The sequence below is a fragment of the Electrophorus electricus genome, chromosome 14 (assembly GCF_013358815.1).
Source record: "Electrophorus electricus isolate fEleEle1 chromosome 14, fEleEle1.pri, whole genome shotgun sequence".
NCBI classification, from domain to species: domain Eukaryota; kingdom Metazoa; phylum Chordata; class Actinopteri; order Gymnotiformes; family Gymnotidae; genus Electrophorus; species Electrophorus electricus.
The window spans coordinates 10,922,501-10,949,380 of NC_049548.1; the positions used below are offsets into that span (position 1 = coordinate 10,922,501).

General features: G+C 41.5%; 1 protein-coding gene across 4 annotated transcripts in view; it reads left to right on the plus strand.

Annotated features, from left to right (window-relative positions):
- LOC113581561 (zinc finger MIZ domain-containing protein 1-like) overlaps positions 1-26,880 on the plus strand; it is a 66,601-nt gene that overhangs the window by 13,817 nt on the left and 25,904 nt on the right. For 3 of the 4 annotated variants that reach the window (XM_035533800.1, XM_035533801.1, XM_035533802.1), the window contains exons 2-5: positions 13,745-13,811; positions 21,026-21,157; positions 22,186-22,299; positions 24,306-24,411. In XM_035533800.1, coding sequence (XP_035389693.1) covers positions 21,089-21,157; positions 22,186-22,299; positions 24,306-24,411 — 289 coding nt within the window. In that variant the 5' untranslated portion in view covers positions 13,745-13,811; positions 21,026-21,088. Of the gene's footprint in view, positions 1-13,744; positions 13,812-21,025; positions 21,158-22,185; positions 22,300-24,305; positions 24,412-26,880 lie in introns of those variants that run through there. The other variant, XM_035533803.1, reaches the window with a different exon arrangement.

A 26,880-nucleotide genomic window follows, 5' to 3' on the forward strand; every position in this document is an offset into this window, starting at 1 on the left:
AAGAAATAGGAATTGCTTTGGCACATTTTCTTGTAGAGACTTCTTGAATAATTAGTCTTAAATTACAACTCATACTCACACACACACACAGATGCATGTACCTCAGTGCTCACATTCACAGCAGCAGATAAAAACCTATAAATAAAAATGTATAAATTGATGCTTTACCCACTTAAGTGGTTGTATTATATGTTTTTTAGTTAGTCTTCCTATCCTTGTAGCTTTGAGCGTCTCCTGCACACCTAAGTCTGCACAGCTTGCCTTGTTACCTAAATAGATGTTTTAAAAAGGCACTAATGTGCAGTGATACCAGACTTGGGTTCACAGATAGGGGTGGGAGAATGTACAGGGAAGAAGAGGAAAATAAAGGGATATGGAGAGGTTGTCAGTTTTGTCCCGGACCATTTCGTTGGCCTATTGTTACAGCAGACACATACAGTGATCTCTCTGCCCTAACTATTGCATGGTTAATAGATAAGTTGGAGTGACTTGGTCGTGAGTAGGGTTTCACGAAATACATTCTTCCATGAAAAGCACTGTATTGCCATTATTTTTCCATACTGCAACTGTGATATGCTTTGTGAGGTATTAAACAAAACAGTGTTGATGGTTTATAGCTATGGTTAAAGGCCTGATATTTTTACAAATATATCTTGCACTTTTTGGATCATGTGAGTGCAAACCAGACAGACGCATTCATCTGCAGGATCTAAGACTGGCCAGAATACTCACAGCACACAAGAAAAAATTCTACATGTTACATATCTTATTTGCTTATTGCATCATTCTCCAAAATCAGTATTGCAGAGATCAATTTTGTGATATTGATAAATAAACGATATATTGTGCATCCCTGGTTTTGAATATTATGTAGTTTTATAGTATTTATAGTTGGCTTAGAGTATTATGCAGATTGCCTTATTGACCAGTTTTGCTTTAAAGTATTATTATAGTATGAGGTAGTTTGTGGCATTGCATGTGATTTTGGAGTATAAAGTAGCTTGCAGTATTGGCAGGTAGATTAGAGAATGTAGTTTACAGTATTGCCTGAATTTGCTGGCTCCTCTACATGATGCACTTTAACAGATGGTGATTATGTGCTCTAAGGAGACAGAATGGGCAACTTCTTTCTGCCTACTGAAGACAATGCAGTCCAATACAGTCCCAGGTAGGTGATGTTGGGTGGTCAGACATCTTTCTGGAAAAGAGTGCTAGCACTAAGGAAGCCTGGGTTCATTAACTTTATTAATGTAATGTTTAAATATAACAAGATATTGGGATGACATGATATATGTGGAATATATTGAAACATATTACTGAATCCTTAATGTGACATATTAAGTGATTAAGCAGATTTATTATGATCTTAATTATTTGTGTTTGTTCCATCACATGAATGCTGTAAATAATAAAAATTGCCATAGAAAGCGTACCTGGAACATCTGTGATTGGTCAGGATGCTCACAGCACATAATAAAAATCTGACTTGTAAGAGGACTCATCAGCACCGTTTGTATCCTTTTGTGCCTTCAGTATGGTAAGGTGCCAGCTGTGCGGATTCCCAGATGGCACATGTCTGTGCCCAGCTGCTAGGTGGGTGCTGGTTCAGTGGCGTGTGCAGCTGTCGCAAGCCTGCTTTAGCCCTCCTGGGAGAATGGTAATGAAGTGTACCGCTGATGTGTGTGGCACGCAGTGCAGCATATCAAGACGCTTATCTGAGGTCCTGAAGGAGGGTGTGATCTGCGTCCACACTGCTGCACGCAGATCACTGGGGGATGGCGGGGTGGCCATGTGTGTGCTTGCATGCATGCGAAGATCTGCTTGTGACACATTCTCATGGCTTTTGATTCTCTCTCACTCTCTCTCTTTCTCTCTGTGTTTGTGTGTGTCAGACTGTATAGGTGAGAAGCAGAGGGCTGGTAGAGTAGGAAGAGCAAAGTATGTGCAAGGTCATGGGTTCACTTCCCAGGGATCACAAAACTGCTATGTACCATATCTTGGATAAGATGAACTGGGCATGTGTGTTGCTGCTTTAAGTGGATACTATTGTGGTTCAGCAATAGGAGCTGTTGTCCATGACCTATTCCAGCTCTGTGCCTTCCTCAAGGCTCAAGACCTGCTCATATACACAGTAGAAAAAAAGTCCAAAAGTAGAAAAATGCCCTTCCTAACAACCCTTAACAGCTTGGAGTAAAAAGTAACATTTTGGTGTCATTGTTTCAAGGTAATTTGAAAATAAAATGACTTACAATGAGTCCAGTGTCTGTAAAAACAAGTTTAATACATGCAAAATGCTGGTTAACAAAAATAATAAATATGCTCTATGAAATAAAGGAACATTGATTTTGAAGCTATTGTCAATACAGATTTATTTATTTGTTCGTTTAGAGTAAAAATAATTGAGTGGCATTGCTTACTATTAGATTATGGTTTTTGCTGTACTGTAGCTTGTAGGTAGGAGTGACTCAGCATAAGATGATATGCGGTGTAGGGCATGTGGGTGGGGCTAGAACTAGCAGGGATAGATTGGATTGGAGGAGATGAACAGAAGGACACATTATGTGTTTTATGTTTTTGGCTATATAGATTGGTCTCAGGCGAGGAGATTGTGCTAATTAGTACCCTGTTGTGTACTATGAGGATGTCTCCTGTGATGAGGGCATTGATTAAGGGATGTGGTGTATAGGTGAGGGGTCTGCTGTATAGTACAGATGTATTTTTGTTGTATTTTAGCCCGTTCACAAATGGCAAATGGCAGAAAAACCTGTGAGTTCTGCCATGGCATCTTTATGCATGGTTTTGTAAAACAAAAGCTTGTCATGGCATCTGATGATGGGCCTCAAATGCACCTCTTACACTCAGTGACAGAAGGTGTGTTCAGGGAAGGCAAACATAGCTTGCTCAGATGATGCTGTGTAAATGATGCTGGAAACTGGAGCTTCCCTACATACACATAATTACCATACACACACACACACACACACACACACACACACACACACACTCATCACACACACTGTCTCATTGGCTGCCTTCAAGCTGTGGGTCTTGCCTGCTCGTGCAGCACATTTGTTTAAAGCTGTTGAAATGCAAACATGTGTGAGCTTGGAAGAAAATGAATGAGCATATGTGACTGTACACACACACAACTAAGCTCATGAAGGATTCAGTAATCACCCGAGGAATTTAGTCCCACTGTACAGTCATAAAGCAGCCACTGTGAAGCTGTGAAGATCTACTTATCCATGATAGAGCTTTCTTCCAGAAACATTTAGAATGATCGAATACTTCCATCCTGTAGTCTGCAAAACCAGAATCAGAGACTTTAGACCATATATCATAATGCGTTTAAATTATCTTTTTAAAATTATTTATTTATTTAATGTCTCTTGCATTTTTTTAAGTGCATTTTTTAAATAATTCTTTTCTTTTACTTTTTCATTTTAAAATTATATATATATATAAAATTATATAAAGTAGATTGTAGGGAGAAGCATTTGTAGTGGTTGTAGAGGGAGGTGTCTATTGTGTTGGTGTATATAGTGGGAGGTATATATTGTGGGGGGGGTTTATTGTGGTGGTTTTTGTAGTGGAAGGTATTTCTTGTGGTGTTTATACTAGGAGTTGTTTATAGTTGTGGTATTTGTAGAAAAAAGGAACACATACTATCATACTAATAAATATGTATGTTGCTCTGGATAAGAGCATCTGCAAAATATAGTGGGAAATATTTGTTGTGGTGATGTTTGCATTGGGAGGTGTTTGCAGTGGTGGTCTTTGCTGTAGTGTTATTTTGAAGGTGTCGGCTACTGTGGTGTGAGAAAGTGGCAGCGACCTGTGATGTGCTGACTGCTCCAGCTAACTTACACACATTCCCCCTCACTGCTGATAATTAACCCTTTGCTAAGTCCTGCCCCCACCGGTTACTGTTGCTACGCCTGACAAGCACTCACACATGCCATGTGGTGTTTTCAACAGTGGGAGATAATCCAAAGGAGATAATGGCACATTTCTGTAATAATAGTTCTGAAATATCAATAAAATGTAGACAGAAAGGACTACAATATGCATTTGAGAACTACATTCACAATATAAACTGTGAAAGTAAAAGTCTTGTGAATGAAGAGGACATTAAAGTCACTGCTCCCAATGCAAGCATCAGGCATCTCTCATCTTGATAATTTGATGATTTGCAGTCTATAATTCTTGACAGTTCTTCTGCAGCATGCTAAATCAATATACTATATTATGTTAAGCTAACATTTAGTTATGACTATGTAGCTTTCATTATCTAGCTAATATCTGTTTTATCCCATTGCTAGAAAAACTAAATTATCCTGCTTTCCCTTTATTTAAAGTGCGCCAGGGTACTGCTCCTGAGGTCTTCCACATGCTTTAATCCATAACCAATCTCTGTCTTCTTGCATTTTTTTTTTTTTTGCTTTGGGAAGGATAAAATTTAACCCCCCTCTAAACTTTGTGGATCTCTGATGTTAAACCTGCATGTTTCATATATGCACGCTTTTGGGATTTGCCCTTTTTCTGAAAGCATGACCAGCCTCCCACACCTAGTTACGCCTGATAATGTAGGATTGGACAGTGGCTATTCTACGGAGGGGCTTAGTAAAGGGTCAGTTCAGCTCAGCTCAGAGGTCGAGCAAGGGTTGGCGCCCAGTAGAGCCTATAGCCAGGGCCTCCTCACACTCAGTGGAAGAGGACAGAGTGGATCCAGGCAGTAACTCATAACTACCATAAGCCAAAAACAACAGCAGGAAAAGAACACCAGGAGATTTTTATTTTTTACTTTATACAGGATCCAATACATATAAATAAATTAAGTCAAAATAATGCAGACTGGTCTTTTGAAATGACACGTTAAGGGTTTACCAGTGTGGTTTAAAATACTGCAAGGCATTATGCAATCACTGTATGTAGCAGTACAATCTCAGTTTGATATTTTTTGTTCTTACTATGCAGCTACACCGCACCGACTAAGCCACCATCATCTGAAGAAGGTCAGCTTTTTGGAAAAAAAGCCAGTCATTTCTTCCAGGGAGCCAAATAAGCAGAGACAACCTTCTCCCTTCAGATATACTACCAGACTGACTTTCCATAATTCCCTGCTAAAACTGTACTGGATTCAAATGTCATTTCTCATGAACTCATGCTGGGTGGAATTTGTTGAGAATGAGTCAGTGCAGGGTCTTTTGTGGACGAGTGTCACCGGTCAGTTATGGATCCATCTGGTAATTGTTGTCATCATCATAATGTAACTATGATTGTCCTGTATGGGGATCTCAGTGCTTCTGTTGTACTGACTCTTGGCTCTGAGCTGTGTTTCTGTTGCTTCTCACTATCTCTCTGTATCTCTCTGTCTCTTTTTTTATATAATAGAGTAGCACAGGCATGCCTGGCTTTGCCAGCTGAACCATGCTGACGTGGTTTTGCTTCAGCAGTGATGGCTGTGTGGCTGTGCAGCTGCCCGCGCTGCTGGGGAACTGCAGGGCCCTTGTTCACCAGGTCTTTTACTCTTTCACATCCTGATATTTTCAAATGTCATCCTGTCTGAGGCTTGTTGGAGAAACCGTTATTCCCCACAGGCTTTTTTTTTTTTTTTTTTAATATCCTCTATCTCTCTCTTTCTCCCTCCCTCCTTCCCTCTCAGATTCAGTGATGAATTGTGTGGAGGTATTCCCTCAGTCATCTTTGCAGAGAGAAAGAGAGTGTATGAGAGAAGTACTCTGCCATCTTTCCCTTCTCTCTGCCCCTCCACATCTTTTTCAGTGACATGGCTGCTTCTCCAGCCCCCCATTACTCGTTAAATGTGAAGTTGGGATGAAAAGAGGTCTTAAAAAGAGAGGAGAGGGAGTTATCTCAGTTAGGGCATCTCCTACCAAACTCCTAATTATGGCATGGAGCTTTCACCATTACTTCAGACTTTAGTTAGTACATTTCACTGAATGAGGAGTTGAGGAAAGTGAGACACAGACAGCACAGGAAGGACACAGATAGATAAAAACACACATATGGGCAGACAGACATACAGATATGCAGGCAGACTGATGGACAGATGCATGCTCGCCCTGTGCTCAAAGAGAAGGTGGTTGGACCAATAGGAAGAACTTCTGACTGGCTGCACACTCATACTGGCTGTCTCTCTCTACCACTTATCCTCTCCTTGTGTGCGTGTGCGCACGTGTGTGTGTGTGTGTGTGTGTGTGTGTGTGTGTGCGCGTGCATGCGTGTGTGCGTGCGTGCGTGCAACAAGGAGTACAACAGACTACAGAATGTAGGACTGCACAAAGACTCATTTACACGCATGTATAATGATTCCAGCACTTAGTCAGTAGTTCACCTCCTAGAGTTTTCTGGTTACACTGGAGTTTGAAGATGGTCTCATAGCAAGACTATTATTCAGGAAATGCATTTGATACTTCCTTCATCGTGGTGTCATTTCTCTCTGTCCACCTGTCTCTTCCCCCACCCCCACCCCCCTCTCTCTGCATGCATGTGGGGAGGAGCTGGGATGAGCATGTGAGTGTATGACGGAGGTGGATTATTTTCTTCCCCCTTTTGCTCCTCAGAGTTTAGCCTTACACACAAGTGTAAAACTGCCACACAGCTGATCCCTCTTTCCCGGGTGCTTTGAGAATCCAGGATCTGCTCCACAGGGCTGTAAACGCTTGCCGGCTGAGTCTGTGTAGACCCTGCATACAGCGAGGACAGTGCTGAGTCGCAGGGTGCTGGTGCAGGGGAGCCTGGCACCAGGGGACCGTGCCGTGGGTACAGGCCATGCACTGATTACTACTACTTCAGCACATGTACTGATATTATAAATGATGACAAAGTGCCGTTAATGATCTAAATCTTAAAGGTGATCCACACTATTAAAACAAATAAATGATTTTCTTGACATTACCAAAAACAGATCAAATTAAATATGCAGAAAGTCTACAGTCTAATCTGCAGTCCAATGTACAGTCCCAGATTCCAGCCATTTCCGTGCACCATCCCGTCCCAGTTTCCACTGCATTCCATGAAATAAGCCACTTGAACTTGATCAGCACAAACTTTAGAGACCTAAGAAATTCACAAGTGCCATTACAACAAAGTTAAAAACACACCACTCAAATGCGAATCCACTGCAGGTTCCGTAGGTGTTGGGTGTCTGTGTCTGTTTTTTAAATCAGCCCCTTAACATCCTTCAGTATTGGTTTTCTAAATTTTCGTAGCACTTGGAGTCAGGCTAAAAGAGATGCTTTATTTAATTATTTGCAGATTAAGAAAACAGATGTTACTTTAATGCATGAGGTGCACCCAGATGTCCATAACCAATGCTGCTGGCTGAGTGATTGGAAGGGTGCTGTGCTGATCAGACAATGGACACATCTAAGTGCATTACTGCTCTCTCTTGTTTAAACACACAGCTCACTATCACTAAAATCATCTGAAACAATACCAGTCCAGATTATGTTGGGGCTTGGTATCTATGTTCTCAGTGTTCTATATGCACACATCAGATGTATGATGCATATATGTATACTGTATATGAGCATGTGTGTGTGATTGTGTTATTCCACTGCATAACAGGTGTGTTTGTGATGTACACCTTTTCAGTTTAGACCTCAAGTAGTTTAAAATTAAAAAAGGTGTTTAAAAGTCTGTGTCCCCCAACTCTGTCTTTCTTCTCCACTGCTGTGTTGAGGTATGAAGGGGGTCACCCAAGTAGAAAAGGGGGAGAGAGAGAGAGACTCTGAGCTGACAGTCATGAGAGAAATCTTAAATGTGACTAGAGTTTTCCTCAGAAACCTCAGAATTTTCCTTTTCTAGTATATTTCTTTCTTTAAGCTAATAGCCAGAGGAATTGGATGTGTTTTTTCATGTTTAGAAATAAGTGGGAGACAGAGAGCTTTTATATCGACTATGGAATCTTCCTGTAGGTTGCCTGGCAGGTATGTGGAGCAAAGTGCTAATCACACATGGATTCAGTTCCCAGGGGATTCTGTCCAACTGATAAAATATGTAAATTGCTTTATTGCTTTTTAACATCTGCCAAAAGCTGTAAATTCTTCCAATGAGTATAGGTACAGGGTAGGTGTTTGTAATACAGCATGGTGTGGATGTAAGGTATGTGTTTGTCATAGTGTGGTGTAGGGGTAAGATGGGTAAAAAAAATTGCGGTGTGGGTGTAAGGTAGGTGTTTGTAATAAAGTGTGTTGTAGGAGTAATAAAGTGCAGAGTGGGTGTAAGGTTGGTGTTTGTAATAAGGTGAGTGTGTCTATGTGAAGAAGTTTCTCATGCTGCTGAGATCAACTCAATGCAAGCTGGGTGTTCTTTGCAGGTTGTGTGTGTGTGTGCATGTGTGTGTGTGTGTGTGTGTGTGTGTGTGTGTGTGTGTGTGTGTGTGTGTGTGTTCGTTCCCTGGTTTTCCTGTGTGGTTGTACTGCTGTGTTCTGTTATCAGTTTGTGTCAAAGAAGCCAGCAGCAGGAACAGGCTTGTTCTCCTTTTCCTGAAATCTGCACACGCGCGCGCACACACACATACATACACACACACACACACACACACACACACACACACAAAAATGGCAACACATGTACACACACTCTCATGCACTCACACACTTGCAAGCAGGCATATATGCATATACACACAAACACACACATACAAAAATATACACTCATGCACACCCATGAGCACTTTCATACAGGATGTGAACATTAACCATTTAAATGCAGAACTGATTATGGTGATGATGAATGGTTAAGTGAATTTCTCCCCAAAGCACAATAAATTATTTAATTGTGCTTGGGAGTGAAATTTTACCTTATCTTAAACATGTTCAATTGTTATATTTGCACAGTTTACATTTTAGAATACATTTTGTATACATAACACAGAGTTCTTGGCTGCTAAGACTTATAGGGGGTCTGCGGGTGTGTGTGTGGGTGTGGGTGTGCGCACGCGCGTTCCGTGATTCTTACTGATTTTGTTTTGGAGAAGATAAATGTTCTAGATCTTTTAGTGCAATAGCCTGTAGCTACATCAGCATTCAAATTAACCTTGTACAATATATTGTTTGTTAATCGTTATCATAATTTGCAAAAGAGCCCTCCAACTAAATGCAAATGAACCCACTGACATTTTATTATTTAGGTGATGCTTTTCACCAAAGTATGAAGATGGGTCGTAATATAACAAAATGTGTTGCCCTCTTTAGCCATAGAGAGCTGCAGATGTTTGCTATAGAATGCCTAACTTGAACACTCTGAAAGCCAAACCTAGAACGAGAGAAAAAAAAGCATTATTTTCTTGGAATCCATAAATAGCTTCTTCGAAAATGTTCTAAAGTACCACCGTTTGCAGGGAGTCAATAACCAGTAACTTTGCTTAGAAACTTACTTCAGCAGAAAAGATTATTTTTTCCTGCATTGGGGGAGTGGGGTGGTGTGGCCTGTTTGTTTGGGGTTTTGTTTGGTTTTTTAAATCTCTTTTATAGGGGTGTGGCATGTTTTTTGTACTATTTTGTGTGGGAGTGGCTTGTTTATGCACTGGCCTGTTTACATCTTAGCTCTTAGACTATTGATCTATAGTCACCCTATAACGTGCTGCTGGATATAGCTGGGTGTCACAAACACTTATGCTGTTCATACTGGGCTTCTTGTAGGATGTGTGCCCCTGAGCAACCTCAGTCTCAGACCTGCGTGCGTGTGTGTGCGTGTGTGTGTTCACACTTCAGTCAAGCACGCCATTAGTCATTAAAGTGTGTGGCCAGGAAGCTTCCCTATCCTGCTGCAGTCGTGACTTACTGGCACGACATTGTGTTGCAATGACATGCACGCTTGTTATGGAGGAAAACTATGTAATAAAAACATCATCTGAGCGAAAGAGAAAGACAGACAGAGAGACTGCGAGACAAAGTAAGAAAAGATATGCGGAAGAGAAGGAAAGAGAGGAAAGGGAGAGAGAGGAAAAGAGACGGAGAGAGAGAACATGTTTTAGGAGAGACCATTTCATTGAGGCTGAAAGGCTGAACCATAAGTGGTTTAAGTGGTGGTCAGCGAGCTGGGCTGTGTTCTCTGACATGATGGCCAGATCCTAAACGCTGCACAGACAGCAGTCTACACTGCACTAAAAATAGCCCTCACCCCCTGCCACAGGAGGGAAGAGGGTGGAGAGAGAGAGAGAGAGAGAGAGAGAGAGAGAGAGAGAGAGAGAGAGAGAGAGAGAGAGAGAGAGAGAGAGAGAGAGAGAGAGAGAGAGAGAGAGAGAGAGAGAGAGAGAGAGAGAGAGAGAGCTATGAGTTATTTTCACATACAAAGCATAATCTAAAATTTGTTATATGACCCAATGACCCAACAAGAAAAATGTAAACAAAGTTCTTGGAGCAGGGCACATATCAACCCCTGCTGCAAAATATGAAGCAACATGTCATCGCCTGAGAGAAAGTTGATGACAATCTCCTTTCGTCTCATTCCCACTTCTCACAACAAAATCACCCCTACACACTCACACACACAGTCCTTTTTGCTAAATATGTTTACATTTTAACTTGTTAAAATTTCTTGTTAATATCTTAATGGCTTCTTAGATGCCAATACTTCCATTGTTATGTATTATTGTTATGTATTATTATTATGTATTATTATTGTAGTACAATTTTTCAGTGCTTTGGTAGTATCGTACTTCATACAGTCATGCCAAAAAAGCCACCTTGACTTGAGGGAGAAAGAGAAAGAGATGAGGAGAGAGAAAGGGATAGAGAGATTTGGGGAATCTCATGTCATAATACTATTAATGTATGTGACAAATTAATTGTGTTTCTAAAAAAAGACTTCCAATAGATGACTTGGTTTTAGAATATGTAATTGTCATTGCTTTAGTTTCATGTAAATAGCACTTTCATATTCAACCCATCTATAAGCTTGACGAGCTAATAAAAGCTTCCTGCCTATAGTGCTCTAAAAGCTCCATGTAATCAAAGTTTACTACTCCTCCTCCTACTACTAAAAATCATAATAATCATGATCATTACCACCACCAAAACAACAATCACTATCATCACCATCTCCAGACTTAAGTAGTCCATAAATATTTGGAAAATGCATCTTTTTTGTTTCAGCCTCCACCACCATGAATTTGAAGTTTTAAGAAAGACTATAGGGTTAAATGCCAGCACTAATTTGACTTTTACATATTTACTGGACCTTCAGGCCACATGATGGAATGGCCAGCAAGTCATGAACATTTCCACTGTTTAGTCCTGAGAAATAAGTTAGCTGTTTTAGCAGCATGTGTAGTCAGCAATGCTGCAAGGTTAAGTGCTGTCCAGTTTTGAGGCATTTGGCTGGAACTGAGCAGATGATGTGTCACCCAGGAATTCATTCTGTGACTGTCAGCATTCGTGGTATTCAGCTGGTCCATTGGACCTACTTTCTGGATGCCAAGCAGACCCAGGTCACTCTGGTTCACCAGTGAGTTGGGTTGCTTTGGAACATCACCAGTTTCAGGATTTTTTTCCCTCTCTGCTTCCTTCCCTTCACTCTATCCCTCTGGTTCAGCCTGGTACACTTTGCTGCTCTGGTGGTACAATTTGTTCTTGCAAGTTTTAACCAGGCCATTTTGTTCTTGGGGTAAAGTCATATCTTGTGGTGGAGCCGTACTGCTGCATGATTTTCGCCATGGCTGTGCAGGTTTCTCTGTCCTGTTCCTACAGAAAAACTCAAATTATGTCAAGTCAGTTTTATTTTTTTTAAATGTTGTGACAGTAGACACTGTCCTAATGCAGTGTTGCAGAAATTGAGAGCCAGACAGAAAAACTCCAATGTGGCATGAGAGAGAAACTAAGAAGAGCTTTGAAGAATTAGGTTTATTGGAGCAGAACTGGTGAAACATGCAGAGCAGCTGCAGGACTGAGAAACATGGCTTCAGCAGACTAGTATGCCTGAGGGAGGGCTGAGAGGCCATGGACTACTGGGTTAATTTATAACAGCTTCTCATAGAGATCTTTCTCTCTCTCTCTCTCTCACACACACACACACTCACACACACACACACACACACACACACACACACACACACACACACATTGAGCTGAACAAAGGACCTTTTATTGCATCAGTCAGACACTGAAATTTTGCTGCTGGTGTAATCTTGCTGTAAAACACAGCTCTTATCGCTCTTTAGTGACGTTTGTGTAATGTGAGGATTAGCTACTAGATGGAATAAATATTTGACAGGTACTGCAAGGGTACAATGGTGTCAGACATGTCTGCATAGTTTAGCATTTTCCTTGTTTTAACACTCACATTCAACTTGTCAGCTAATTAGCGAGCAGCTTGTTTGATGAGCTAGGAGTGTTAAAGCAGAGTCAACAATCACATCTGCCATCCTGACACTACTTCACTCACATGTGCATATTACAGCTAAATTTCATCATTTAATATTTCATTGAATATATAAGCACATTTAAATGGCACGAAAACTTAAATAACGAGAGAGAGAATGGGTGAGAGGGAGGGAGAGAGAGAGATGGGGAAGAGAGGTGGAGAGACTGAGTGAGAGTGAATGCACGTGTGGTGTCTGGTGTTCTTCCCTGTTCAGACATTCTGAAGAGAGGACCGCCTGGTATTTTTAACACCGTAAACAATTTATGAGACGTCCAGATACTGACAAGTGTAGCACGTTTCCTTGAACAGCCTCTAAAGGAATTTCAGGAATTGTTACATAGTTCAAACTTTACATCCAGTATGTGTGTGTGCGTTAGTATGTGTGTCTTTAAGTATGTGGTCAATAAATTGCTTCAGGGTGTTTTATTATTTATTAGTCTATTATCTAGCCTGTGTTTTCTGAAATATTTTACCCACAGTGAAATAGCAGCAGATATCACAAATCCACTGATAACAGAAGGATCCTAAAACTACTCAGAACCTGTGATCTTGTAATATGATGTTTTCTGGAGTCTGTCTTAGATTAAATGTTCATAGACAGCTAGAGAAAAAGCTTGATGTGAATCGTACACAGATACCTCCTTTACCAGCTGGTCCAAAGAGACAAACCCCAGCCCAAACACCAACCCCCTCCCCATGTCGGCACATTATCATGCAGAATGCAAATACTAATACATAGAACCATTCAGACCGAAATGGTCCAATCACTTGCTTCAAATTTACATCCTCAATTACTGCTGCCCCTTAGTTCAAAGGGTGATCCATCTTCCAATGACATTTTATTAAAATTCAGCTCCCAGACACAAATTGAATTTGTTTGCATCACAAGGATGGATAATCGCACACTGCTACCAATGTCTGTGACTTAATTAGTTGGGTTTTGTTTTTTGTTTTTTTTAATATATAGCAGTTTTCTCATTTAAAAAAGTGTGTGCTATGAGTATTCTCAATGATTCAGTGGAAGAAAGAGTTCACAGTAGTAGTGTGTTTTTCTTATGTTATAATTCCTGTGGTATGTGTTTACATAAGCGTTTATTTCTCAGTTGCAGTGGAGACTCAATGTGCTCCCTAGTTTTGTAGGTTTTCCACTTGAATACACCTGGCTTGCCTCCTGAAATGCTTGGGATTCACCTGATGAGCATAGCACAGGACAACATTGCTAAAGAATGTTCCATCCCCAGCGGGAGAATGGGGAACTGCTGCCAGATTTTGTGTGTAGTTTTATTGGACCCTGAACATTGGATGTGGATAATCAAAGCTTGGTTTGGAATAACCACTGTTTTGTGTTTTCCAGGTGAGATGTAAGATCGGATGACTGCGCATATTTATGACGGACTGTCCCTAACCTCTGTAGTCCCCAGGTAAGAAAAGACCCCTCTCTAACCATTATGTCAGAATTACTGAATGTGTGTGTGTGTGTGTGGTGGGGGATGCTAATGAAGACCACTGGACTACACAATCACTCCCCCTCCCTCTTTCTGTCTGCCTTCTCAATTTCTCACTGCCTTTTTCTTTTTCTTTCTCCCTCTTTTCACTCTCTCTCTCTCTCTCTCTCTCTCTCTCTCTCTCTGTTAATAACTGGTGAACCTTGCGACACTAATCACTACACTGCAGCTGTGTGCGTGCGTGCGTGTGAGAACTATACAACAGGGTGAGGGGAAAAGACATGTGTTGCAGTGACTGCGGTATAGTAAGAGGTAGGAGAGTGATTCCAACACAGAGTTGTAATGACACCTGGGGTGCATTGTAGAGTACAGAGGAATCACATGCATGTCACTCAGCACACATGAACACACATGCAGGCATACACACACTAGTGTGAAATTTCCTATCAGCTACCCATGTTTGGTCCCACTGTGACACTGAACATTGAGGCTTGTCCTGGCCTCACTCAGCTCCCTTGGTTTCTCTTTGTTTGCTTATGTTTACTGTGTGAATGGGATCATCACATTCAGGGTGACTGAAGGACATGAGGCCACTTTAGTTTTTAACAAGTGTACGAATATAGACACCTATGGACACCACACACACACACACACACACACACACACACACACACACACACGCGCGCGCGCGCACACACACACACACGCACACACACGCGTACACACACACGCGTACACACACACACGTACACACACGTACACACGTACACGTACACACGTACACACACACACGTACACACACACACACGTACACACACACACACACGTATACACACACACAAACACGTACACACAAACACGTACACACAAACACGTACACACAAACATGTACACACACACACGTACACACACACACGTACACACACACGTACACACACACACGTACACACACACACACACAGAAATACAGACAGCAACTCAACTTCCCAGAATTCTCAAGAGACCTTGCACCATGTGAGTAGCTCATCATCCCCCAGAATATTAATTATAATCACCTGTTGCTTATTTGTTAAGCCCATATAAACTCACCAGGTTTATCTTTGTGAAGTATTGCCACAGTTTTCTCTTGTGCATGCACAGTGTTCTTTGTATTTTTGGTTTCTCTGGTTATGATGTTCTGCTTTGTATTTTTGGATTCTGTTCTGGCTTGCCCTTTGGTTTTGTTCGCCTGTGTTTTCTGACTGTCGTACTTGTTTTTGATATATTTTTATGTTTACTGACTACAGCGCCAGTACCCCTGTGGCATACTGTGTATTGTTATCTGGGTATGACCTGGCAGTGTATTCTGCCTTATACAGCTACAGAGAGAGTTGGTAAGGGAGGTAGAAAAGAGAGACAGAGGGAGACAGGTAGAATAGAAAGATGAAGGATGAAGGGAATATCACAGATGTTGGAACTGCTTCAGTTACAGTCCTTATGAAACCGCTCAATCTGGCTCCTTTATCTGTGTGTGTGTGTGTGTATCTGTATCTGAGCCTGTGCACGTCTCTTCTGTCTTTCACCACCTGCTCCATTCATGGTCACATATATGAAAATTAGCATTACACAGTCTACTGGTGTAGTGTTTAGCCCCCATGCCCACCACACTGGGGTTTTGGAGTTCCGGTGCTGGACTGCTGGATGCTGAGTGGTGGGGTACTGGGTATTGAGGTGTTAGATGTTAAGTGTTAGGTACTGGTACTGGGTAATGGGGTTCAAGGTGTTAGGTTGTTAGGTTGCTGCTGGGTATAGGGGTGATTGGGCGCTGGGGTGTTTGGGTAATTGGTTGCTGGAGTGCTGGGGTGTTTGGGTGATTGGATGCTGTGTGTTGGGGTGATTAAATACAGGGTGATTGGGTGCTTGGGAACTCTCTTGGTTGTAATATGGCTGTAAGTTGTAATGATGGTGTACAAACAAACCCTAACCCTAGCCTCAATAACTTATAAAGGATTTTTTTTATTTTATTTATTAGAAAAAACATCAGCTGTAGATTCTATATATGTAAACAAACACATGTAAATTGCATGCTTCGGTGTGCTTGTGTGTCAGTGCTTGTGTCCGCATAAATATGTGTGTGTGTGTGTGTGTGTGTGTGTGTGTGTGTGTGTGTGTACTTATCATCTGATAAAATGTGACATGCTTGAAGACCAGTTGTGAGTGTGTGGACAGAGAGGCTGGAATGGCAGCATTTGATTTCCACTGAAAACCATCTGCTTAAATGAGCGATATATATGTATGTGCATACACACACACATTTACATTTATAGCATTTAGCAGATGGTTTTATCCAGAGCGACTGTTTTTTGGGTTAAGTATCTGTTGCTGGGTGAGACTGGCATCCTATGTATTATATTATAGAACGGGTCCCGTTTTGTAGTCATTGCAAACATGAACTGGGCATCAATTTTCATACACCAAGACAAACCAGTCTAAAAACATTTAATAGAGTACCCTAAGATGTAACAGTTGAAAAAAAATGCCCAACAGGCGAAACCATAAAATATTTAATGAGCTTTTGTGAAATAGTGCTGTGTTTGTGTGTGCGTGTGCATGTGTGTGTTCAGTGGTAGCCACCTTCATAACATCTGAGATCAACCATGTTTCAAAAATGCATTGATCAAGACTTTCATGGTGCTGTCAAGATGAGAAGGCTTGAGTAATAATGAGGCTTGAGTCAGGAGCAGGAAAAGTGCCAGAATGGTGTGTAGTGCTGTAGGGTGAAGGCTTTGGTCGTGAAGAATGCTGTAATTACAGCAAGCAAGACAGCAGGCTGCCAAAGGCAAGAGATCTATTGGAAGAAACAGCAGTAAAAAAAACCCAAAACAAAACAATTATTTAAACTGTATTTAAAGTCTATGCATATCTGAGGCAAATTATATTTTGTGTGTCTAGGGGGAGCAAACTCACACACATGTAAAGATGCAGATTTGAATGTCGCTGACATGAGTCTGTGTCTAGCTCCTGGAGCTGACCTGGTAGAGCAGGTAGGAGAAGGTGCTGGCAACACTGAGCTTCGCCTCCAGGGACCTGCTGTACCGATAAGGGCATTTTAGGACACTCTTCTAGTCACTCTGCTGAATGCTGAAAATGTCAAAGGAAAATTTCATTATATCGTTATAAAAATGCAGCAAATAAATTATGTTGAGTTAATGTTTAACATGGGATGACTGTTTCTGTCGACACTAAAGATGTTTTATTGAATTATTTGTTCTTTAAACACTGTTACAGCAGAAACATTTTGCATACAGATAGAATTTCATTCTGTTCTCTTTCTTTCTCTCTTCCTTTCCCTTTGTGTGCTGTGCTTGGTGTGTCCTGATCCACCTCTCTCTTTTTGGCCTTTCTCTCTGCCCCGCTTGTTCGCTCTCTCTTCCTTTAACAGGAAAAAGCTAATTTCCTGAAGTCGATGTAGATCAGGGTTGCAATGGAGAATTTCAGTTCTGTGTGTTTGTATGCATCCATGTGTGAGTGTGTGTCTGTGTCTGTGTGCATGTATGTAGGTGTGTATGCATATGTCCACGACTGTTGGGGAGTTGGAGGGGCATTCCACACTATATAAACCAGACCATGTCTAGTTAAGATGAGCTGTCACAGAAGGCCTTTTTATACAGGGTAGTGGGCTGTAATAAGTGACACACTGTGTGTCTACGGGGAAGATGTCACCTGCAGGGAAAGATGTGTATGCGTTTGGGAGGAGGGGCATTCACTGCTGTATGCATTGGCCCATATTAGAGTTACGACAGAGGCCATTATCTTTCATTTATTTTTGCAGAGGTTGTGTGTTTGTGTGCATGTTTGTCTGGTACGTATAGATAGAGAGAAGGGATTGAGAAGGATGGAATGCAGGGAAAGAGAGTTTGGTTGAAGGGGTCTGCACCAAGTGGCTGGTTGCTGTGGTGATGTGAAGCTTGGGGAGTCAGTGTTAGTGCAAAAGTTTAATGACTTTCATTCAGGAAGTCAGGAACTGCACACTCTGGTGTGCACGTGCGTGCGTGCGTGCGCATGCACGTGTGTGCGTGTGCCTGCATTGTTACCTGTCCTACTCTACATCAGTCTACAGAGAGAGGGATAGATTGCTATTTATTGTCTGAGTGAGTCGCTAAGTAAGATGGTCAGTGAAACATCTTTTTTTTGTGTAGAGTTTGGAGTGTTGTAAGCCAGGTATCCCTGCTCCCCCTGCTCCTCTCGGTGAGATAATACAGTGGATCATTGTGCTGCGTTTGGAGACTGCAGGGTTAGTTCAGGTAGCTGAATGCCTTCTGTTTGCTGTGGTTACCACTGTTTGTGCTTGACGCAGTGGTTTGACTCTGTGTAACATTTTCTGTTTATTTTTCTGGCTTTGATTTTGAGATTGTCAGCTTTCAAGAGTTGGGGGGGGGGGGGGGGCAGAAAGGGAGATGGAGGCAGAAGGACAATTGCTCCCTTTGAAATATGGCCCATAGTCTGAACTGATGTTTTGATGATGAGATGAAATCATTATCATCCGTAGCATCATGGTTGTTGCTGTTGTAGAAAAGACAAAAACTCTCTAGAGCTGAAGTATCACAGGCCACAGGCAAAGATCACAAGATGTTCTCAACTCTTTGGTAAAGACTTTATCACAGGCAATGCTGTCTTATTCATCACTTACTCTAAGATCACCTTGACTTGATATTCCACATTGTTGTTATGGAGAACCATTGTTTCACTGGCTGTTTGGACAGTCAATCTTTAATCCAACTTTTTAATCCCACCCTCATTTGTAAATGGCCATATTTCCATTCAGATTTTTTTTTTTTTTTAAACAAAAGTTGCTTTAGCACTTAAAAATGTTTGTCGACAGGCAATGGAAAGAGATATTGTTGGTAAAATTGTCTTTAAAATGTTACAAACGCTACAGTAATTTTCATAAAATGTCACTTGAATGGAAGCATCAGCAATACGACTGACATCATATCAAAATATGACTGGCCAGTCATACCATGAGTCCAAGTCATTGTCCTACAGAGTGCCATAAAAGCTTGGGGAGTTTAATATATGTGTTTTGTGCTTATAGTGGGGGTGTGAATGTGTGTGGGTGTGTTGTTTGTGGATGTCTGTATGGTTGGCATATGAGAACCTAATTTGCATAACAGAATTAACTGGCTGCTCAGTCCCAACATGTAGGGTGCTATTCTTACTATTCTTATTCTTCCGTCATGAGAGGGAGAGAGACCAGGAGAGCGAGAAAGTTAGATAGATAGATAGATAGATAGATAGAGAGAGAGGAAGAGAGAGGGAGCGAAAGAAGGAAACGGAGAGGAAATGAAGAAAGGAAGAGAGAACAAAAAAAGGAGAGAAAGAGGGAGACCAAGACTGTGTGTGTGTGTGTGTGTGTGTGAGAGAGAGAGAGAGAGAGAGAGAGAGAGAAAGGATCATAGAGACGGGAGTATGTGAATTACCATGTGATCCACACAGGCTCTGTTGCTCTGACCTGGTTTCATTAGTTTTTAGTTGGAAAAAACACTTTCATACAAAAACATGCACACACGCACACGTGCGCGCACGCGCACACTCACTCAAATCAGTTCCTCAGCCAACATTCAAACCCTGCAGAGAGCGCAGGCACGTGTGTGTGTGTGTGTGTGTGTGTGCGCGTGTGCATGCGTGTGCGGTATATGACACACACACACACACACACACACACACACAGTTATTAGAGCAGGAAAATGAGTCAGTGTGTCTGTGCAGCAAAGTCACAGGTTGAACAAACTAATGCTTTTTCACTGGTGCTCAATATATATACAGTACTATGCAAAAGTCTTAGAGCAACATTAGATTAGCTGTTTCAGCAATGTTATAATGACCATATATAATTATTTCTATTAATATACAGAGACAATACAGGAAATGTTTAAAAAACAAATTTCAGAACAAAATGGCTTCTATAGGCAAAAGTCAATATTTATTGTGATCTCTTTAAGCACATCTTGAACTCTTTTGGGGAGACTGTCCTGAAGTTTTCTGAAGTAATCTTGTATATTATAGCAGGCTTCTTTCAACACTTCCCAGAGTTTTTCTTTAGATTTAGGCTGCATTTTCCTGCTATTGCTTAATTGTTAAGGGAGGTCACACTAAATACTCGCCACTGTATCTTATAGAAGCTGTTTTTTAATACTGCATAAAAAGTTCCAGTATTTTCTGTTTGTATTCTAATAAAGAGACTGAGATTTAATTATATATGGTCACTACCATTGCTAAAATAACAACTCCAATGACCTAAGACTTATGCACAGCACTGTACAAAGCACAAATTATACAGAGACAATGGCAGGGGTCACATTTCTAGGTAAGAAGGATATATATGTGTTTTGACCCAACCAAACTGTTGTTTTTACGTCTTGGGGGTGGGGGTGGGGGGTTCTGAGTTTTAATTAGGAGGGTCAGACCCCACAATCCCCGCTTGTAATCCGAACCAAGACTGTATATATATCCTACAACTGCTCTGGATATGCTGCATGTAAATGTATTAACAGCCACTAAAATAACTAGCATGAAAGGATCAGTTATCACCCATTCCTCTTTATGCAGTACAGTGGGAGTTGGCTACTGTTTACTTGCAAGAGTTATAATCAGCTGTACATTGGAGAAACCAAGAGTTTCTCAAGAGTATTGTCACTTGTGTGTTTGAGTGCTCAGAGTGGTTCATTTGAGTATTGGAAGTGATGTGGGCAAAATGGGAGATGTGTTTGTATATTCTGGAGTGGCCAGTTTTGAGTATACTGTAGTAATGTTTTGGAGTGTTGAAATATAGGAAGTGTAGTGTTGGATTATTGGAATATTAGTAGTTTTGGATGGTTGATTTGTGGCAGGGTTGTGGCATTTTAAGGTGGAGTGTTGGAACATTGGGTTTGGGATATCTGTGTGAGGGGGCATGGTATTAGCACATTATGGGTGGAGTATTGGAGTGTTGGGCATGGGGTACTGCTATGGTCAATGACAGGTGCTCCAGAGCCACCCTCAGGTGGGGGGGTGGCAACTTTAACTCTCCAAACTGAAGCACTCTGCTTGAGAGTTGAGGTCATTGGTAACAGGAGATTACCTTATGGAGCAGGAATGGTAATATAGACCACAAACCATACAAACACTCTTATGTGCTCTTTCTTTCCCTCTCTTTCTGTCTTATCATGCAGATCGGTGTATGGCTACCTGGTTTTGGATGGCCGGCCGGTAGGGGCCTGACTGTAACTAGTAGAATGGCCTCCTTCAGCTCTATGGACAGACACATCCAGCAGACCAATGACAGACTGCTCTGTATCAAACAGGTAAGCAGGAGCTGCTCAGGGACATACCCACAGTAGTCCTCTCCTCTCCTTTCATCTTCTAATTAATTAGGGAAATAATTCTCATGATGACAATCAATGATGTTTGTACAAATGTTGTGGCATGTGTGTATATACCTGCTGCTGCTTGGTGCATGCGTGTTGTTCAGAGTGGTGTCTGTGGGAGTGTGTTTGTTCAGACTGTTGTGCATGTATGTGAATGTGTGTGTGTGTGTGTGTGTGTGCATGCATGTGTTGTGGTTGTGGGTAAGGGGTAGGGGCACTGGTAGCTCAGCGGTTAAGGTACTTGACTTGTAACCAGACAGTTGCTGGTTCAAGCCACCACTGCCAGGTTTCCACTGTTGGGCCCCTAAACCCTCAATTGCTCAAGTTTGTACTCAATCATAGTTGTAAATCGCTTTGTAAATCGCTCAAGTTTGTACTCAATCATAGTTGTAAATCGCTTTGGATAAAAGCGTCAGCGAAATGTAAATGGTTATCTGTGATTTGACTGTGATGTTGATGCCTAGTTTGTGATTGCTGGGACATGCTTGTGCAAATGAACATCTATGGAATGTCAGTACCAGGCACATGCACGCATGCACGCACACACTTGCACTCAAACACACAAGATCCTCTAGACTATGTTACTGACTGTGCCAGTTCACATAATTCAGTGAACACCAGTGCCTGCATGTAAACATACACACCCAGACACAAACAAAGACATCAGAGCAATATATACACGCATAGGCACACATACTACAGCACTGACTACACAATGGTGTATGCCATATATCAGCTCATGGTGTATGCCATATATATCTGCACACCAAATACAAACTCCAGCACCTTTGAGTGCTAGAGATGCACCCACACACACTTGTGTTCAGTTACTGTCATTGTGATGTGTGGATTTGTTACTATGTGTTACTATGTGTGTGTGTATGCATTACACAATAATCATAGTTTTAAACATAGTTCCTAATACAGGAGAAATTGTGTAGTTGTTTATTTCTTATCTTTTTCAGCACTTACAGAACCCGGCAAATTTCCAGACGGCAGCAACAGAGCTTCTTGACTGGTGCTCAGACCAGCGAGCATTTCAGAGGCCCTTTGAGCAAAGCCTTATGGGATGCCTGACGGTGAGGTCAAAGAGTTCATCTAACGATCCGTGACAAACAGCAGAATTTACGACCTGTAACTGTGCAACCAGTAGCAGAAGCCCCTCCTCCCCTAACCACTTAGAAGCACCTCCTCCTGCTCATCCTTATGTCTGAAGAGCTGTAGAGCACTGAACAGTCCTTGGGTTGGGGATGTTACTAATAATCAGTAACTGCTCATTTAAACGACAACTGTCTAGGCCAATCAGAAAACATGACCAACAAACTCTCTCTCATTCACTGTCAAGAATGCCTGTGTATAACCGTGTTTGCAAGAGAGTATGATGGTGAGCGTGAGAGATGGTGTGTGTAAAAGGTTTGATAGTGTGTGAGACAGTATGATGGTGTGTGTAATCGGTTTGATGGTGTGTGTTTGAGAGTATGATGGTGAGTAAGGTAAGACTGAATAATGGCCTCTCATAAAACCCTGCTGTGTTTGTGTGTGTGTGAGTGTGCGTGTGTCCACCCAGTGTAATTAGACCTAGTATCCCCATGCACTGTGTCACTACCCATAAATCCTGAAAAGCAGAATGGCCAACCCCCCCACACACAGACACAGTCCATCCCATTCTAACCACCCCATTCTACCCAAAGCAAGCATGGACCAGATTAGAGCTGCGTGTGTTAAAGTTAGCTTCAAAATACAGTTCACAGAACCCTCCATAAGATGATATTTCTATACAATTTCTTATATATTTCTTATACAATTCTGGCAAATATATCTTTCTTTTACTGTGTGATTTTGTGTGTCTCAGAGAGTGCTGTAGTGTGGTGTGGGTTGAGTCGAAGCTGGTAATTACACACTGTGGAGACATGGGGCCTCCCTGCTGTACCACCAGGTGTAACCTGGCACAGAATCTGCAGAGTGATTGTATTGTGTTTGTGTGTAACATTTTTTGTATCTATAGTATATGATATGGTGTGGGTGGGTGTGCGTGTGTGTCTGTCACTTGTTCTGAGTAGTGGTTAGAATGGGATGTGTGAGTCTGTGTATGTGTGCGTGGTTGTGTTTTTGTGTCTGTGTGTGCTTGTTAGTTGTGTGTGTGTGTGTGTGTGTGTGTGTGTGGTGGGGTGGGGGGAGGGTTGGCCATGCTGCTTTTGAGGAATTTATCGGATTTATCAGTGGTGACGCATTGCATGCAGATACTGGGGCTAATTACACTGTGTGGTTTGCGTGTGTGTGTGTGTGTGTGTGTGTGTGTGTGTGTGTGTGGAGAACACCCTGCATGTGTAACTGTTTATGTAATCTTTATCTACATGGGGTGTATGTATTAAGTGTGGTGTGTGTGTGTGTCTGTAATGCTGTGTAGCACTCTTCAGAGGCCTGCTGGTCTCGTCCTGTTCCAGACTAAGCCATTCCACACCACTGCTTCTCTCTTTTTTTAAATGAATCATTCGCAATTAAGCACACTTCATACTACACAACTTTCACCAATGTTTCACTGTCAGGACCAACACCTGATCTTGAAAGCATGTTTGGAAGGTATTCAAGAGAGAGGCAGAATGTTGGCAGATAAGTTCTGCTCAATTGTCATTCTATAATGTTGGATCAAAACAATTAGTGGAAAAGGATGAGCACTAGAGCTCCATCTGAGAATAGTGAGCATGATAATGATTCTGGAAAACAGGCTTTCCTTCCGTGTAAATGCGAGCAGGTTTAAATATAGACTCTGAGCTCAGGGAGTCTTGTTCACTCCCACTAATGTTCCTGCCCTAGAGAGGTACAGAGTGCAAGTTTATTCCATTGACTGCTTTAAAGTCAAATGTGTAGTTCTAATGTAGTAGTTTATCAGAAACACTAATTAATTTATAAAGTAAGCAATTAATTTATGAGTGTATGGATTAGCCTGTTGGTGTTTGCTAAACTAAATTTGGGGATATGAGGTCATTAATACTGGCTATTCAGTACTGTTCATGTAAAACATTGTTAGAAGTTAAGATGGAGTAAAGAGTCTCACTTCCTCTGTCTGGATGTCTCACTCCCACAGGTGGTGAGCCGTGTAGCCACTCAGCGAGGGTTTGATATGGATTTGGGGTATCGGCTGCTGGCTGTGTGCGCTGCCAACAGGGAAAAGTTCACGCCCAAATCTGCAGGTAGGACAGGATAATCTCACACTTCCCCTGCTCTCTCTCTCCTCCCCTTTCAGTGCTGTCCTCTTTCCCCTCCTCTTCATGTGGATGAGTTTTGGCACTGCACTGTTCTGAAAAAATAATCTCAGCAGTTTGGTCTGTCTCAAACTGACAGCTTCTATCATATTTCTATTGGCAGCTCATGATGGTTAGATCACACAGACTCTGTTTTTTCTGTATTGTGTTTTATTTGCTTGATTTTTCAATTCCTAAAATCACTGTGCACACTACACTTTTAGACAACGTTCACAAAATACATCTGTGTGAGCACGTAAGTATAAACACTTACAAAACACGGTTGGCAGTAAGAATGGGACGTATCATTCCTGTGTGTGCCTTATAGCCCTGACATGCATTTGAGCAGTGATGAGACTAATTGTGCTGCTGTCTGAGGATTTCAGCTTCTGTTGCTCTTTCTGCTGTAATCCTCTGGTGGATAATTGGCTGTAATTGATGTTTACTTTAATTGTTGCTGTGGAAGGTCTATGTTATCGTCTGAGAATGTTTCTGACCTCACCAGCCACTTGCAAAGTGTGCTCACTAGTACACCATTGAAACCTCTCTGTTGTTGCTTGTCGTTGAATGCCTCTGTGTTTTGGGGCCTTCCATGACTTCACTGTTATATACCAGGTCTTCTGTCATGATTACAGTCCCTTCACTGGCTCACTGTACACCTCCTGGAACTTTTCACTGAGTTACTATAGTGAAGAACACTGTAGATTCCAGTTGTTTTACACCAGTTAAGACAATTTTTTTTCTGCAAGAGATGTCAGACTACAATGTAATGCTAAACACACATGAACAGGTGCTTGTATTTTGCAGCAAGCTGAAGAATGTAGATTCCAGCTGTTTAGCATTAAGTTAATAAGGCTGATTCAGACTGTCTAAAGAATATACATACTGTTTAGAGATGCACAGATTTATCGACCAACTATAGGCATTGGCTGATAGACCAAAAATTGGCTGATGGTTAACAATGATTTGAAATTTACCACAGTTAAGACCCATCAATCTTGAGCATCGCATATGTGATAGGTGTGCACATAGAAGTGTCTACTGTGTGAAATTTTTCTCCTTTGTGAAAGCAACATTAAATATGTATTTTGCAAACATTCCTCTATGAAAATTTCACAAGGAGCATCTACTATTAAAAATTTTAACACTACCAATTTGATTGCTAACCTCAATACGTGGCAGAGGAATGAATCTGAAAACATTTAAATCTGGTCCAGTCAAGAAGACTGCAGTAATGCTAAATAACGCTTCTCACTAAAACAAGCAGTGTTACTGCACGATAGCAAAAGAAAATATAGTTCAGATAGCACAAAGTCAACTTCAAATGAAAGTGAATGTAATCCCCTCTTTAGTTCTATATCGATCAAAAGAGTGAGACATATATTCATTTCAGTCAACAATGATGGAAATAACTGTTTTGCAGAATAGAACTAACTGTTGCATTACATTTCAGTTGAAAGTTGCAAATCAAAGCAAAGGTTAAATAGAGCTCTTTACAACAGCTGTTATCACAAAGCATCTTAACATGCATCTGGGTCCAAGCCACAATATAGCAAGCCAAAGGGGACAGTGGTGAGGGAAAAACTCCTTACGTCTGATAAGAAGAAACTTCATCTGGAACCAAGACTCCAAAAGGGGAACCTATCCTCGTCTGGTCAACACCGGACAGTATGATGACATTTTTAGTGAGCAAAAAATAACAACATATGTGATCTAGGAATAATGATCACAGCAAGTGGGGGGATTATATTGGCATTGTCTCTAATTCTGAAGTGTGACATGGCAATAGTGTGTCAAGTACCAGGTCTGGTGTGTCAAGTACCAGGCCAGTTTGGGAAAGTCAAGGGTCTCCTCCGTCAGGCACACAGTAGCAAACAGCCTCATCGTGGTCCAGGTACAGGTGGGCAGGAAAGCAGATGACCTCATGGTAGTAGATTCTGGTCCAGGGACATGACAGGGAGGCTCAGTCTCAGTTGGATTCCACCTGAAAGGCTAGAGAGGCTTGATCTCCATTGGATTCCAGCTAAAGGAACAGGGAAGACTCAGAGACCAAAGAGAGGAAGAAGGACAGACAGGAAGAGAAAGGATGTATATTTGTATTAGATGTGCAAACAAATACATATGTGAGCACAGTACATATAATTGAAAGTTGGCTAGAAGATCAAGCAATATAGTTATGATCTAGCTCGGTTTATGGATTGGCGGTGTATCAGGATCCAATTCTGAGGCAGGGTGCGCAGTCCAAAAATGGGGTGTTGAGGCAGGAATAAAGAAATGTTTGGCAAAAGTGTAGAGGCAGAGAATAAAATGGCAAAATGGAGAGAAGAGGATAAACAATACAGTAAATAGTCACTTACTATAGTGATGAATGTGGCAACATTCATTACTGAAAAAATGTGTACAGGTCAGAATGACTTG